This window comes from Thermobia domestica, chromosome 4 (genome assembly GCF_964235325.1).
Source record: "Thermobia domestica chromosome 4, izTheDome1.hap1.1, whole genome shotgun sequence".
Classification (NCBI taxonomy): Eukaryota; Metazoa; Arthropoda; class Insecta; order Zygentoma; family Lepismatidae; genus Thermobia; species Thermobia domestica.
Genome location: NC_137457.1, coordinates 9,576,656 through 9,594,058, shown reverse-complemented (window position 1 = coordinate 9,594,058; position 17,403 = coordinate 9,576,656). Strand labels below are relative to the sequence as shown.

At 33.4% G+C, this 17,403-nt stretch overlaps 1 protein-coding gene across 1 annotated transcript in view; it reads right to left on the bottom strand.

Moving 5' to 3' along the window:
• The window catches only part of LOC145683627 (uncharacterized), a 497,638-nt gene that overhangs the window by 204,158 nt on the left and 276,077 nt on the right, over positions 1-17,403 (bottom strand). Inside the window, exons 62-66 of the mRNA XM_081754963.1 lie at positions 15,141-15,170; positions 10,538-10,555; positions 9,375-9,407; positions 7,803-7,835; positions 2,522-2,545 (exon numbers count right to left, since the gene is read on the bottom strand). Coding sequence (XP_081611089.1) covers positions 2,522-2,545; positions 7,803-7,835; positions 9,375-9,407; positions 10,538-10,555; positions 15,141-15,170 — 138 coding nt within the window. The remainder of the gene's footprint in view (positions 1-2,521; positions 2,546-7,802; positions 7,836-9,374; positions 9,408-10,537; positions 10,556-15,140; positions 15,171-17,403) is intronic.

Sequence of the window (17,403 nt, the reverse complement as noted above, 5' to 3'; positions counted from 1 at the left end):
ATGTATCGTTATCTGTGTCAGTTTCACAACTTGATGCTTTATCACAATAACCACTGCTGTTGCAAAGATCTAAATCAATTTTTTGTGCCATTATAAACGCCACCAGGTTGTAGAAGGATTTTTTGTGGACACTCTGTATATTTCGTAAAGACAGTGATCATTATTTTCGATTTATACTTTATTCTGCAACGCATAAAAGTTCTTTCTTTGGTGGGAATTGCTCCTTTCCCACACGGTTGGACAAAGAATTCTTTCATCGTTTTCTCATATATATATTTAAAACATTGCTTTTACTGAGAACAGTTCAGCTAGTGACGAACCATTTCAGTGTTTCTCCCTGACTTATTATATGCACAGTATATATTCTGCAGTTATTTGGAACCGAATTAAGTTCTTTCTTTAATCGCTTATGGAAATATTACAATAGATTACAGAAATACGGGCTGACCAGAACTTCCAGTGACCAAAGTGGCACCAACTGCGTTGTTTCGTAGTTCGTTACCTGTACTTTCTCACGCCAGAGTTATCGCCGTGTCTAGTGCATTATAGGCAGTTGACTAAAATTAACATAAATTATTTTCCGTATTCTGTTCGTATGTGCATACAGGTTAGTTAACTGAGTGATTTTTTTTTAAATGAACTGCCAACACTTTCAGTTGACCATTGCAGCCCGTACCTTAAGCTTTGGTGCTCAGGGAGTTTGACTCCGATACTGTACGTAGCCACCACGCACGTCGCGTCGGGAACCAAGTACGATTTTGTGTTAAGGGGCACAAGCTATTAGCCGGTGAAGGACGTTTTCTTACGGCTAGCCCCTAACTAGTGAAATCCCAGGTCCGCAGACCTTGTGCGTACATGTTAGTTATACACGCGCCCTCCAATATCAGCAATCCACTGTGGACACCTTCTTTTTTAATTTGCTGAAGACGCATCTTTCCGCTTTAGAATTGTTCGGCGTAACAACTGGATTCATCGTGGGACGATCCAGACAACTTTTCCCCAGTGCTAATTCCTCAAGTGTGTCAATGGTGTGAGAGAAGCATTTACAGTGAAATCCGAATTATAATCATATATATTTAAAGGGTTATCGCGCACTGGAAATGCAAAGTGTGATTTCAGTGACGATATTGTTATACCTATTCAGCGTTCAGTGTTGTGTTCATTCCTCTTCGCTATTTTTTTATATAATAGTGTTCTAATAAATAAGTATAGTGTTATTTAATCTAGTGTGTTTTCTTTGTTGGTATGAGTGATATTTGTGTGCGTTATGGTCTGGATGACCATTTGACCGTCCGTGAGGTTTTCGAGACGAGACACCCGACCTCTCGGCGCCTAATGCTCATCTCATTATTGAGACCGACGAGCGATTTGGAAACAGTTTGTAACCTCTTCTTGGAAAGTTCCTTCATCGTCCTGTTCACGTAAGTTCAAGTATCAGAATGATACTTATTGGTAGGACCACGAACCAGGAACAGCGACCAGATTACACGGAGTGGTTACAAATAAATGTTTTCCCAAATAGAGACCTCGAACTGAATTGGTTACAAATAAATGGAAGCCCGAACAGCGACCCGAACTCTAGCCGGTTACACCATGTCCTCTGAATCACTACAGTGATCTTCACTATCATGTAACAGTTTGTGTATTATTTCCTTCTGTGCAAGACCACTCATTTTCTTAAGATATCACCTGAAACGTTAATAGACTAAGAATAGAGTTGAGCTGATTTTGAGTTTATCATTCTTTTCAGGAGCGAGGTTATATTAGGCGAGACATACTGATTAACGTGGAATCCAAACCACATAAGAATTAACGGGAATCGAACCCGTGTCTCCCATGCCTACACTAAGATTTATGAATAATAATATGATAATAATTGACCATTACTACACGAATGACCACAGTGCAATCTAGAATGCAAAAATGAACGATGTCTCCTGTATCCATTTTTGCATCTTTCCAAATGATGTCTCATACTCGTACAAATGATGTAAGTATACAAGTTCTGGTATAATATATTATAAAAGCAAGCTACAATTCTCCTGTATCTTAAACTAATCAAAAAATGAGTGTTCTTAATAAATTACAAACTAGGAGAAAACACTATAGAAAAAATATACTATAGAACAATAGAAACTATAGTTCTAATAACTATACAACTATACTTCTAGTTCTATAGTTTTAATAACTATAGAAAAAAATAGGTTGGTTTCAATTTTACCTCCACATTGTGTATAAGGGTTAAGTAGTAAGCACGTAATAAAACTTTTCTTGTAATCGAAATAAACAGGACGTAGTCATTCGTAAGATAGGTATTCTATATATAATATTAGTATTTGATCCAAAATATTGCTACTTCATTAAGATTTACGTAAGTATAAGTCTAGCATATTTTGTTTATCCTTGTACATTCTACAAACTAGTTTATTAATACAAAATTACAAACATACTATATATTAATACATTACACTCAAATATACAATATATGTTTAATGAATATTATTTAAAACATATAACTTACGGTAGAAGCTTGAACTATAACGACCTATTAAGAAAATGAAATATAATTCTTTAATATTCATCTTCTTTAATATAATTCTTTAATATAATTCTTTAATATAATTTAATCACAATATGATTGACTGCAATTTTAAAATCATGTCATTGATACAATTTAATAATGAATAGGCCGAGTAAAATGAAATAAAATACAATATTTTAACACTTTGTAAAATATAGATACCATAGTATAGCTGTAAGGCATTTTAAAAAAAAAATATATCACTCGGACATATTGAAAATTTTTATCACAACATTTTTGAAATTTAAATTTAATTTGATGATGTTTCTTGAAGCAAATTTTCGCAACTAGCAGAAGGGCAATTCCAAAGATATCGGTTTTGATATAAATGCCATAGAATGGGTGATACAGAAATCCTTTTACACATTGCAGAAAAGTAATGCGTTGCTGTACAGAAGAGAAATACAACATCATACTACCGCTCTTTTTATTTACCATTCAAATCAATTCACATGTCATAACGTTTTGCAAGGTCTGAGTTTCCTCTTCGTACAAACCTACTGCCTACGAATGAAGTTATCTACTAACAGCACTGTGAAGTTCATTTTCATTGTCGAAGTGGTAAGTCGCAAACCAGTATCCCATGTGCCTCAAGAGCAACGCCAATGTTCATTGCCTTTGCAAGTTCATTCCCGAAACTTTTTTGCGGCTTTCAAGATGGCTGCCAAGTCAGTGTTATAGCATATCAAATTTCTTGATATCCTGGTGCTGCCCATCCATTCCGTTTCCGACACAAACGGGTATCTTGCGACGTTTACCTTGTATCGTATTGTCGCGTGGTGCGTTATGTTGCAGAGCATATCTCCGGTGTTTCTACATGGAGACAGCTCTAATTTCGCATTTTTTCTTCCTTTCTAAGGTATGTTCTCTGGGGGAAGTTTGAGTCGGATCTGATAGTGCCTTGTTCTGTACTTTCCTTATTAGTGTTTTCAAACCTCCTAAAAATAAATTTGTTTGGACTCAAGAACATAAGGTAATTAGGAAAAGGTTGAAATATATTTGGTTGAAAACATTGTTTTGAAGACGCCTGATCTGAACAAACGTTTTATAGTCAATGTGGATGGCAGTGGAAAAGGCATAGCTGATGTATTTCGCAAGATAATGACAGTCGTGACCTGTGTGTTTCTATAGCAAAAAATTGTCCGAGGTGGATTAACACCGCAGTACTTATGAAATAGTATTCATAAGTCTTGTAAAACAATATCTCACTTTAGATACTATCCGTTAAATGAATTCGAGGTGTTGGCTGATAATAAAGTCTCGTTTTGGATCCTGAACAGCAAAAGACTCCTGAATTATGGGCCTCTCGCTGAGACGCTCTGTCAGTTTAGTTTCAAAATACGACATATTAAATCAGAGAAAACCTAGTTGCGATTTCTTGACTAGGATGTATGATCCTTTGTAGTTAAGTATCTTGGTTAGTCCGGTAGGATTAGCCGCATTTCGAAAGAACATGAAGATTGCTCAACTCTGGATTTTGCCCATGGTAAAGAAACCCGTAGCTAAAATTCAGCTTTAAGATAAAGATTTAGCTGTTATTATTAAAATAGTTGAAAGAGCTGAAGATGCACCAGGGTATCTTCTGAACGAATATATCTTTTTCGAAAGTGCTAATTCCATGATGAATCCCTTTATAATTATCATCTCGAAAATTTTGAGGAAGATTCTTATTGAATATTATAATCGAGATTCGCTAGTCAGAGGCCACGCTGGCGTGTCAAGAACTTGACCTAAGTTGATGAAAAATTTTACCTGAGAAGGATTGAAGGATAACGTGAAGAATTTTGTCAGCACATGTAATATATGCCAAAAAATTAAGGAGTCGAACTAGAAGAAAATGGGATTTTTGATTTTCAACTTCAGTCAGAGAGTCAATTCACGTTGAATGTTTGATATAGTGGGTACCTTGCGGAACTCCAACGGATTTAAGTTCATACTCATAGAAGATAATGCTAGCAGATTTGTGGTTTTTTAACGTCTGAGAAATATAAGTTCAACTACAGTCTCAAATGAGATGAGGGAAATTTTCAGTAGACTGGGTTTTTCGGAGGCCCTGTCCACTGATAATGCATCCCCGTTTGTATCTGAACATTTCAAAAATTTTCGTTTGGTTTAGAAATCAAACGCATAAGGTTGAGCCCTACCATCCTTGTAGGAACGCGGCCGGAAGATTTATAAAGACCTAGAAGTCATCCCTCAGTGTTTACATTTCTATAAAACATCATCTGTGGTTAACTCTTCCGCCAGAGCTTCAATTTACTTTGAATATTAGTGAGTATTTAGGATTAAATATATCGCACATCGAAGTTTATTTTGGATGTGAGTATGATACAACTTTTGAGAACCGATGGGGCATCAATGTTTCTGATTTTGGAGGAAAATAATCTACTGAAGTAAGGATGAAAGCAATGAAGAATATGGGTAGAAGTTGTGAAACGAGGCTTAGATTGATGTTGTGAAAACGGAATCCTGTGTATCTGGAAATTGGAGATAAGTTCCTCTTTAAAGCTCATGTTAAGTAACCATTAAAAGACCAGGTAGCAACATCTTAGAATGGTAAATGGATTGTTACGCTTGTAGTAAGAAAATTTCTAATGCCAAACACGGTTCTAAATTCTAATGTTAAATTCTATTATTCATAATATTTTAATTAAATTGAATTTAATGTTTTGTTATATATTAGTAAATTTTGTAAATTTTAATATTAGAATTGAGATAATTTGTAATCCCGAACTTTTTTCTGACGAGCCTGTTACGATCTCGTGAAGTTTTCTGTAAAAAGAAAAATAACAAGGTTCTGTACTATTCATTCTCATTAATAGGTTAAATTTGTGATCATTTCCATTGATCATGCTTTCTATTTTAAAAAAATAGTAAATAAGACTATATATTTTCTCTGTTTAAAAAAGAGAGTGAAAGAGAGAGAGAGAGCGAAAGAGAGAGAAAGAGAGAGAAAGAAGCAAATTCCTTAATTTTGTGGCAGTTCAAGATAGATTGCGCTGCTTGTAAAGGACGTGAATTGTGCGTGAATCCTCGTATGATGCGGCTGTACTCCGTAGCAGCTTCGTTTTTCCGGAGAACGAGATCTAGTTCCTGTTTCCGTTTAATTTTCTCTTTAGTGTTTCGATAATCTTTGATGTTATTGTAATTACAGTCTGCTTTACGAAACAACAATAATAGTGCGAGAAGTGCGATGTTTAATTTTTTAAAAAAAGTAATGAAAGAATTAGGTGTCTGAAAATAATTGGAAGTTGGCCATTGACAGCATGCGAAGCTGTGCTAGGGAAGCATGAAACTAGAAATAGTTCAATTAGTGATAGACCGGATATCTTTAAATAGTGTAAAATTTGAAGTATTTTTTTCGTTTTTGCTACGAGATTTTCTGCATTCTGGGAAACGTATGATTGATGAATGGGTTCATGCTCCTAAGTTTGGAGGTATACTTTTGTGCCCCATAGTGTTTCCAAGGGATTTATTTGACCTAGTTGACCAAGCTTTGGTCCAATTAATGTGTTTTAAGAGATAGATAATAGTATTTTACCTGCGTTGAGGAGGTGGAATGAGAAGGTGGGAGGTAGGTTCGTCAGTTGAAGAAAAATTCCCATCGTGTGAATTAGACCTAAAATTGGTCAGTAACCTTCTCTATTTGTATCCTGACTTAGTTTCGAGATACTCGATAATACTGAAGCATGAAAATTTGAACTAGTGAAGTAGTAGACTATTAAGATTGGTTTCCCAATTATGTCTTCTTGACTTAAGTCATGGTCACATTCAGAAAGTTAGAATAGTTTTGTTAGAACAAATTATTCTTGTTTCGATATAACGTAGTCGACATCCAGAGAAAATTTTGAGAGGACACGAAGGTAAAATGAAAGTAAGAAGATAATGAAATGTGAGTTGCCCTTTAAATATATTTAGTTTGGTTGTCCTTTGGCTATGTTTATATGTTTGTTGGTTGTCAATTCGTCTCCAACTGGCTTGCGATTAGGACCTTCTGCTATTCCAGGACCATTTAATGATTCCAAAATTGATCGACAATGCAGCATATTATTTTGGTGAATGGGTTGAAACCTGAAGTGTATATTAATTATTGATGTTGTATTTCTGTTTTCAGCAGTTAATTGTTCCAAGAAAGTAGGTGTAAACCTAGTAGACGTTTGTTATTTTTGGGGTTAAAATATTAATAGATAGTTGCTGTGGGCGAGTATCGTGGTTGGGCACGGCTGTCCGAATTTTATTCGACGAAATAGAATGCTTTGGGCTATTATTCCTTATAGTAGTTACCTACGTGTAATGTACGGAATTCTAGAAATTCGAGATACCCCTAATTTTTTGAATTGCCTTTGTTACCAATTTTGATGCATCTTTAATTGCTTCAAATAAAATGATTTAAGATTTACCAGAGGAATATTCTCATCTATTCAGCTCTAGATCATTTAGCTTTGTGGAAATTGCGAATTTCGAAATTAAAAACATAATTGTTTATTTTTGGATTGAAAGTTAATATTATTGGAAAGGACATGTTGAGTTAATAGTAATTTTGCATACTACGTTTGATTAAAATTCACGTCCTCATTAGACTCCAGCGTTATCAGAAGAAAAGAGAGAAGAAAAATTTTTATTATTAGTATTGAATTTTTGCTTTTCACATTGTTGTATTTTATTTTAATAAAAGCTATTCTTTGAAATTGTTCTTATAATTTATTGAAGCTTTGTATATATTTTTTGTTATTGGTAAAATAATTATCTTTTGTTCTGATGCTGAGTTACCAATCAAGCAATCTCGAAGTTTTTTTTTTATTTTTTGCCTATCTCTGTACACCCTTATGCAATCAGATAAGGGATGTGTTGACCGGTCAACGTTACCTTGGTTCTCTGTATCCTTGACATGTTGACCTGTTCACATAGGCTCTGTTTCTGATAGCGGATACGAACGCTACATAGGACAAAAGAGTTTATTCTCTGAAAAACACGCTTTCACCTTTGTGACAGACACAAAGTTTTGAATGTTTTTGACTATACATAGAAGCTAAAATCCTCATATAAATACCATTTTAAATATGTATTGGAAACCAAATGCACAAAAATATTGACAATTAAAACCCTAAATAAGAACAAACTCAATTGGCTTAAATTATATTAATTTCATATTTTCATATTTGTCATATTTTTTTAAATGCAACTAATTTGAAGTGACAAAAAATATTAAATTTTTACATACCCCGTCGACTGGTTTTAGTTTCGTTCTTCTCTCCTAAGGAATATATGAATATTTCACTTTTAGATCATTGACATACAATCTAATTTATTCCATTTACGTACTTCAGAACGCACTCTGCATGAATTTACTATATTTTATAATAGAACATATGTTTTTCAATCAGAATGTAGTCATTATTTTTACCTTAAACGTTTTACAACAACAGGTAACATAATATATCCATAAGACATTTACTAAATAGTAATGGTTAAGAGATATAGAAAGTCTTATAATAACATTAAAGATGTAAGTAGATTTGCTAGTGTCTTCTTTCTAAAAAAAATATATCGGCCGTTAATACAAGGGTGATTCAGAAAAACTACAATTTTGTTTATCAATGACATATAATTGGAATAAGAATAGTTTTATACATATTACAGAAATGTAATGTTTTGCTGTACAGTTCACAAATTTGGCAGGACATTACCTTACACCTTATTCACCATTCAAACTAAGGCACTTGTTACAACGTTTCACAGGATGTGAATTTATTTCTGCAGAAACTGCTTACCCTGGAAACGAAAGCACCCTCTAACAACTATGTAAACCTTACTGTCGTTTTGACGCAAGGAATTATTTGATTATCGTGACAAGTTGCAGGCGAGTTAATTGTCTGTACGACTTCATTGCTGACTACAGATTGTGTCCATTTCTTCTGGCACGTTACACGTCAGTTTCTTCGTTTTTCAATATGCTATGCCATTCGAGTAGGACACCTTCACTCATCACGTAAATACCACGCAGTCCAAGATGAATAGCATCTGCTAAATTTTTTCGCTCTTAGATATCTTGTTACTGCATTAAATTCATATTTGATATATTCTGTTTTTATTTGAATGTTTGTTTTTAATTGGACCGTTTTTTGTAAAACAAGTCCTGTCAGAAAAATCAAGTTTTGAGGAAAAAGAGAAAAAAATATATTACATACTATACTTTCTCCAGAATCGTTTTTTTATTTATATTGTACCATCTCACAAAATATGTATCTACGCGTTGCGAACACAATATTATTGTTTAGTTTGTGTCTGACAAAACTTAACATGTGTCGTTTTACTTAAAAACGATTTAGTTATTATAACGCAACCCTGCCTTCTTCTTCCATTGCTCATTGTCTACTGAACTGTTGCGCATGGAGTCAGACGACTGATGTCTGTCTTCTCAGTAGTTTTTTGCTCTTGCGAGAAGAAAGGTAATAAGGGCAATTATGTTTTTTTAAGTAAGCTGATTTAATTGATGATGTCCTTCATTACCTCAATGGTCAAGAGATCCTGCGAGAAACCAACTTCTTCGTTTATGATAGAACCAAAGTTTGTATGTGTGGACTACGCGTCGAAAAACAAGCACGTCCCTTTAAGTGGCTATATAGTAATATATAAAAAGCAAATATACTTTATGTACTCAAAAATTTAATTAGACTAAAATCGTAAGAAAGATATTTGACTTTCAGATTAAAATTTCGTATTTACATATTTGTCATGAATGTAAAGAAGCAACTAATTTGAACTGTAATAAAATTATTTGTGTTAAACCTACCTTGTCGCCTGGTTTTAGTTTCATTCTTCTCACCTAAGGAATAAGTAAACATTTCACACTTAAGTTTATTTTCTTATTTTATATCATGTTTTAGATCACTACAAACTACTTTAGTATATTTGCATATTTCGCAATGTACATTGGTCAAATTTGCTATTTCTTATCATCATATCCCATACTCCTCGTTATGTAACTTCAATGAACTATTCCTGGAAATCCGCTATCTACTATCTAGATAATTACCGAAATATATAACATTATAAAACCACAGAAATGTATATTCTGCCTATTTGGAAGTGGAATTGAAAGAAATATTTAGTATGTAGGAAATTCACGATATATATCCAAATCAATGCTAATCTTCATATAATTCTTATTATCAATTATTTGGAATTTTATTTTATTCTTTCTACAGTATTATGTAATATTGGTACCAGCGTAATATATATTTCCTTTCATTGAAAGAAGACAATTTCTTTTATTATAAAATTGTTAGAACTATACTAAGTATACGATCACAGCAGATTTACTTATCAGATTATGTTTTTGAAAATAACACCATGATCTGAATATATCTAATATGTTTCTCTCTTCTCTCACACTAGGTAGCTTTTCCGTTAGTTGATTTGATTAGAACACTTAGGGAATTTTACTAAATTGTTTTTTATTAATTCACTCTATCGAAACTAGTAAATTTTTTATTGATGTTTCTATTAACGCCCTCTAAAATAAGTACTTTGTAACAGTTTTAATGTTAGTGGAAAGTAATAAACAGTGTTTTATTCGATATGGTAGACGTAGGTGGAATTCTACTTTATATTAGATTGAGTTTGTCACTCTACGACCATTCCGTAATGGTTATTTATTTGGCGCGACGATATTTGTGATGACGCAGCCAGGTGGTAAGTAAATTTTCGTAAATATCGACTCTTGGCTTCATATTAGGCGGTATCCAAGGTGATGGTTTATATAATTGATTTCTATTTCTATTGGCATTTATAAATATAGCTTTATCAACTTTGCACACAACATTGAAGTTTCTGTATGTTTACCTCACCGCATGAAAAACTATATGTATTATGAGTGTGAAGAAATATTAAATGTTTTATCAGCAAGGATGTATAGGAAAATGTTGCTAATTGTTCAAAGTATTCTCTACTTACCAGGATCATTCCTGAAAGCTAGATAATTTATTATGAAAGTTTTATGATCTTCTAAGTTATATTGTTCATGTAAAAATAAAAATAATGGTTTAAATATTAGACCCACAAATCTCGCTTTTAGAGTTGGTAGAGCTGGACATGTAAAGATTTCAAATATGCATTGCATGATATGGAAATGTGTATGGATAACGATTAACCTTATGGCGCCAACCTGGGCTCCGTGCGGACCCCAGGCTTCATTATGTCCATATATTTTCTCTGTTTGTTTCATTTTCTTATCCACGACTTAGAACATCTCTTTTTTTATGTTTACAATTCACTCGTAACAATTTACTTCTTGTACGCTTTTGTATTTAGAAAGTATAAGCATATTTAAGAACCAAAACGTATTTAGCACACCTGGGGTCCGTACATACCCCATGGTTTTCCGTGTTTCCATATGCGCAGATATATAAATAAAATTTTCTAATTGGTAGTTCCTAACAACGACATCATAAATAAAAGTATATATTTATTCCTCTGACAAGTGAGTTGTGTTGTTTTAAAAATTGTTAGAAGATGGTAGCACTATCTTTGTCTTATTATTCTATTAGAATTTGAATACTTTACTGGATGTTACTATACACTTATTTTTGAAACAAATAAATTCTCTTTAACAAAAAGTGTACTTCCTGTATAATATTTGTGAGGAAATAATTCAATTTTATTTGTATTTCAATGTTGCCGGAGTATATTACTACTCAAATATACAGAAAACGATGCGTTTCAAGCAGAATTACATTGAGAAAGTTCTGTCATTTAGTTGCACTGTCTCGTCTAGAACTGCCTAAAGAAAGCGTTCTGCGGATGTTAGAAGTAACTAGTAGCAAAGCAACTGAGGTTGAATCGGAGGACAGCCATTACGAGTATGAACGTGAATTGTCTTAGGAAGGGAAAGGAGACTAAACTACCGGTAGGTCTAATGAACGTGACGTGGACCTGTTTTCTGATTATGACCTTCCGCAGCGTTCTAGCCGAATTTTAGTCATGTCAACAGAGCACGGAACAAAGACTACAGAATTTACACCTCAACGTGGAAAAAAATCAAGTGCAAAGGACCCACCAGAACACCAGACATTGGCAGAAAATAACGTCAGGGAACTCAAACCAGAGGAATTAGGTATTCAGAATGAACTACCTGCCTTCTAAGTTTTCAAACTCCAGAATCAGTCAATCTAATTGTGCAGGAAACAGAAGCTCGAATCTATGTTGAGAAAGCAAAGAAGTAAAACTCTGAAAACGACGAAACTGAAATATATGCGTTAATAGACTTCATTTATTTGGCGCTATTGCCAAAATCGGCAGAAAAAGGCTTGAATGAATTGTGGCCAAGTGAAAATACCACAATTCCAATATTCCAAGCAACTATGTCGCTGAATCGTTTCAACTGTCTCCCTAGCTTTCGTTGATTTCATAGTATTCAAACTAGTCAAGAGAAACTGGAAACAGACAAGTTATCAGCATTCCATGAACTCAGGGAAATATTAGTTCTGAATCACCATGACTTGTACAGATCTGGAAATTTGTAAGCTATGGATCAGTAACTGGTACGTAAATGTGGAAGATTTCTTTTTGTATGTTTACATTCAAAGTATGACCGGAAAATACGATATAAAATTTACTGAGTATGCTATACTGAAACACCATAATGATTCAGAAACAAAATATATGTTTGAAAGCAGCTAGGGCATGAACGAGGGAATGTAAAACACCTGGTGAAGTGACTTGTAAAGCCATGGTTAGATAAGCGAGGAAATATAACAATGGATATTTATTTCAGAAGCACCGAACTTGCCGGGAGTTGTAAAAATGAAATGAAATGAAATGAAATCTTTGAGTTTTACGTCCCACGGTTATGCCGGTTAGGCTAAAGGAGACGGTGATGATGAGTAATGAATGAAATGGTGGAATGAAGAAAGTGGGAGGAAACGGGAGAACCCCGAGAAAACCCACGAGCACGGTGTTTGTCCACCACAAAGTTCACTTGGCGGGGGCTGGGATCGAACCCGGGACCCCAAGCACCAGAGGTGAACGCTCTACCACTGAGCCACCGCGCCCCCTTGCCGGGAGTTGTGTCTTCTCAAAACAATAGTCGTTGGTACAAAGAGAAGGTGCAAAACGGATATCCATATGGACATTGTTGAAAGTCGTGAGCGATCAGAAAATACGTAGAAATAAAGGAAATGTAGTATATGGAAAATTTCAGTAGAATGTATTGTAGTACACAAATGTTGCACAATATATATGGTTAATGTGTGTGTGTGTGTGTGTGTGTGTGTGTATGTGGAAGGAAAGCAAAGATCCTTAAGCAGGAGAATAAAAATGGGTTTGTGTTTAGTATATTCTTCTAGTAACTCTATATATATATTTATATAATTTTTACTGTGTTATAGTAAATAGAAGTAAGGAAATGTATTTAACAATATAATAAAAATATAATAAAAATAAATCCTAACAAACAAGTGCCTACTAACAACGTTATTGGTTGGGGTCCGCACAGACCCCAGGTTGGCATTAACGTAATTTTGAAAGCTTGGCGTCATAAGGTTAATATTCTATGTTTGATGATACCAGAGATAGCTTTATGTGATAGACAAGTTATGAAACTATAAATTTCCAATTGCAATCCTAATTATTTATTCTTATCCATCATAATATATTATGTGTGATCTTCACTCGAAACTCAATCTCCAATTTCTCGGAGTGAATATACTCCAATTGTGTGTACAATTTTTGAAGCAGCAAATTATTTACATAATCGTTACATTCCTTACATATTTTGATATGATTATCATAAAGCAGACATTTTCAACATTTAATTTTAGTAGACATGTGGTCTATAAAGAAAAAGCCAAAAAAATCAATGGTACAAAATTGGGCTTTGCGGGAATCATTAGTTTGAGTCACATTTATATATATTTTAATGATCTTGTGTATTACGTGCTATTTGCTATAACCGAGACACGAGTACACAAAATTTTGATATTTAACAAGACAAATCAAACGTAGTTCATTTTTGTAGTATGATGACTGGTTTAATTTAATAGAACACTTTGGGGAAATCTATATACACATTATCCTCCTGTATACAGAACTCTATCAAAATTTTTAGGAACTTTCAGACTCTTGAAAGTAATAAACATTTACCTATCCTGTACCCCTGCAGATATATATATATATATATATATATATATATATATATATATATATATATATATATATATATATAGAATGGGTCTAAATTCATTGTGCAAAAGCAGAGGAGTGATTTCTGACAGTAAAGCCAACCAAAAAGGTCCAATAAATATAGAGCGAAAATCACATCTTCTACGTGTTTTAGGCTGCCGAAATCATGAAAAATGCACTTTAACCCTTTTCCGACTGAATTATATTTTCCTTACTATAATTTGATATGGTAAATTATAGTAAATTGATGGTACATTAGAGTATATAGAAGTAAATTTTGCTTCTATTGTTGCTCAACAATGCTGAGGGGAAAGGGGACTCAAGAGTCCCGTCAGGCGAATAGGCTTCGACACTATAACGCACATAGGAGAAATAATATATGAGCAAAGAAAATGGGACTTAAAAGTCCCGGTAGTCCAAAAAGGGTTAAAGGTTCATAGTACCAAAAGTATGGGAACTGCCTTGTTCGGGTCAAGACTTCACTTAGGAACTGGTATCTGCCCTATCCAAAAATGAGTGTTTCAGAGACCTGAGGTGCTTTCACAACAATTTTTATAGAGCGAGTTTTACTACCGGCCTGTGATATAAAGTATTCTCCAACTACCTCCATAAAAATGTTGCGTGAGTACCTTAGGATTATAAAACATGTATTTCTGTACTGCTTAATAGGCATTATTAATATTAATTTATTTTGTAAGAAAGGATGTTACTTCCGTATCTTTACCCCAATCGATATATTTAATAAATCGCGCGTCCTTAATATGTACTGCATCAATAGCGCTAATGGCATGATTTAGTAATAAATTTTATGTAGCTAGTATATGATACTTATTTGTATTTGATCATATTAGTTAGTACCATTTGTTTTAGTACAAAATGCTAACTTAATTCAAAAACTACTTAATTTCAATTGTGCCTTATTCGAGAAATTGCCATATCGTATACCTCCCTCCAGAGCGCTTTATCTCTTTTCCGAGTTCTTGATACCAAACATTGTTTTCAGTATATAGCCATTGTATCTTACAAAAAAGTTGTGAATCAATATATTTGAGGATTAATTTTGAAATGGTAATTCGTACTTATGTTTCTTTTTATCTTCTAGATTATCATCTTTGCTAAAGATGATACTTTCAATTATAAAACTATTTGTTGCGTTTATAAGTTAGAAAGTTGACTATCCGTACAAGTAATTATACTCAACCTCTGAATTTCAAATTATGAAAAACTGAATTTCATATCCAATTCTTACTATTCTCTAGGTACTTTAATCCGAAATTTCAGAAGGAAAAGTCAACATTTTTATTCCTTCTCTGCTCCCACTTATGTGGTGCTCTCAACATTTTAGCAATAAATGAATAAATATATAAAACATACTTACATCTTCTGCGATAATCATAGTCATCATATGCTGTAACAGATAATTAAGGACTAAAGTGATCTTAATCTTTTATAGTCTAGACATTGTTTAAATAAACACACTCTTAAAATGTTATCAAGATTAAGAGAGTTAAAGATTTGGAATAAGAAAAATCTATGTTTAAATAAGTAACTAACTGCATCGCTTATGTAACTGGTTGTTCAACGTTGAATTGTGCATTTTAATACTTATTTATAAGAAAGCAACATTTATAATCTGTTGTATATGCATATAACGCACTCAAAGAGATTAACATTTTGGATACACTTCCAATTTTTGATCCGTGTGTAACCTTTTGGGTCAATATGTTCTCTTATCATGTTTACTGAATACCCTCAGAAAATAACGGATCCAATTAGATATGAGAGTTTTAGATTGTGTTTGAAACACTGTTAACTAGCTTTTAGTTTCGTACAGGGGATTGCATTTTGTCTTTTACTGTATTACTTATTGAAAAACCGAAACAAACATTTTATGAAGACAATTGAATTTGAGTTATCGCAGGTCTAGTGTGTATATTGAATAGGATATTGGGACTGAAAAATATAAGAAAAGCTCCAAAATTGTCCTTAAAGCTGCAATATAAAAGATACTTTTGCACAAGGGTATATTTTTGAACCACGAAACTTCCCCCAAATTACTCATTACATTGTCCAGAAAACGATCCATTTGAATGTTACTTTAAATTTGGTGCGACCTCCACACAGTTTTCATACAAAGAGCGAGTATGAATCGAGCACACGTACTCACACCATTTGAAATACATTGTTCAAGTCCTCTTATCCTTTGAATGTAAACATATCGAACACAGTTTCATCTTTATTTTTACTGATAGGTCTTTTGGTGCAAATACACAGTTAGATTACAGTTGTATCAGCACCGGATTTTTGTTTTGTTTTAGACTGTTATAATTTTAGGCTTTCGTTTCTCACTTTCAAAATCAATCGAGGGATTATGATGCACCAACATTAAAAGTATCACACTTCTATTTCTTGTGAAAAATACCTAACCATTGCCGCATCGCGAAAAAATGCAAATTGAGACGAAAATTTCAATTCCGTGGAAGACAATTGCTTTCTGTGTTTTCTCATTGTGCTCACTGGAGAAATATTACTGCATAGTAACTGCTAGTCAAACTTGTAAAGTAATTATCCGTTGTTTCTCTCCGACCTGTTTGAAATTTCAAATTTCTACTAACTTTCATGACAAAAGTATTGGATAAAGTGCTTTGTGGCATTAACGCTGGTTTTCTGTGTGTGTACTCAAATCCTTTGTAAATATATCTAGAATAAGAATAATATTGTCAGAATATTTAAACTCTGTATTTTTTAAGGCTTTTTGTATATATTAAAAGAATTCACATCTATCTCTGTATAACAAATACTATTTAAATAATCAATTGTAATATTCAGCTCCGGTACTATACTCCTTGTAAAGTTTTCATAAGTACATCCCACACAAGAGTGATTGTGCCAAAACGATGGCTTCCAGTTCTACTAATGTATCATAAAATCATTAATCTTATATTCAGGAATCGGTTTACGGACATTATTAAATTAAATTTTGGATTGTTGTGTTTGAATGTCATCAAGAAATATTTCTTGTACAAGTTAGTCTCTGTATCTATCAAGTCCGGCAATCAAAAGCGAACCTATAAAGGCATTTAGTTCAAAGGCATAAATTTCTTTCCAACTTTTTTAAATTTACTACAACACGTTACCTTCAAAATTTGTACACAGTATTACCTGGTGGAAAAGCTCAGCAGTTATGAATATATCCAATGCATATTTCGGTGACGAAGCAGCAACGTTTCTACTTGATCAACTGATTCTCTTCATCACATTCCATATACACGTTTGTAAAGTCTTGGGACTTCGCTTGTTTAAAAATGCCGTCTTTGGATGCGGAACATTTAACTTATGTAATTGCATTCCTCCTTGGATTTCAAGTGCCAATTAATGTATCGTTATATTTGTCAGTTCCACAACTTGATGCTTTATCACAATAACCACTCCTGTTGCAAAAATCTAAATCAGTTTCTTGTGCCATGTCCTCTCAACACTTCAGTATCTTCACTATCATGTAATAGTTTGTGCATTATTTGCTTCTGTGCAATACCACTCATTTTCAAAGATTACACAGTAAAAGTTACTACAATAAGAATTGATTTGAGTTGATTTTGAGTTTAACATCGTTTTCAGGAGCGAGGCTAAATGAGACGAGA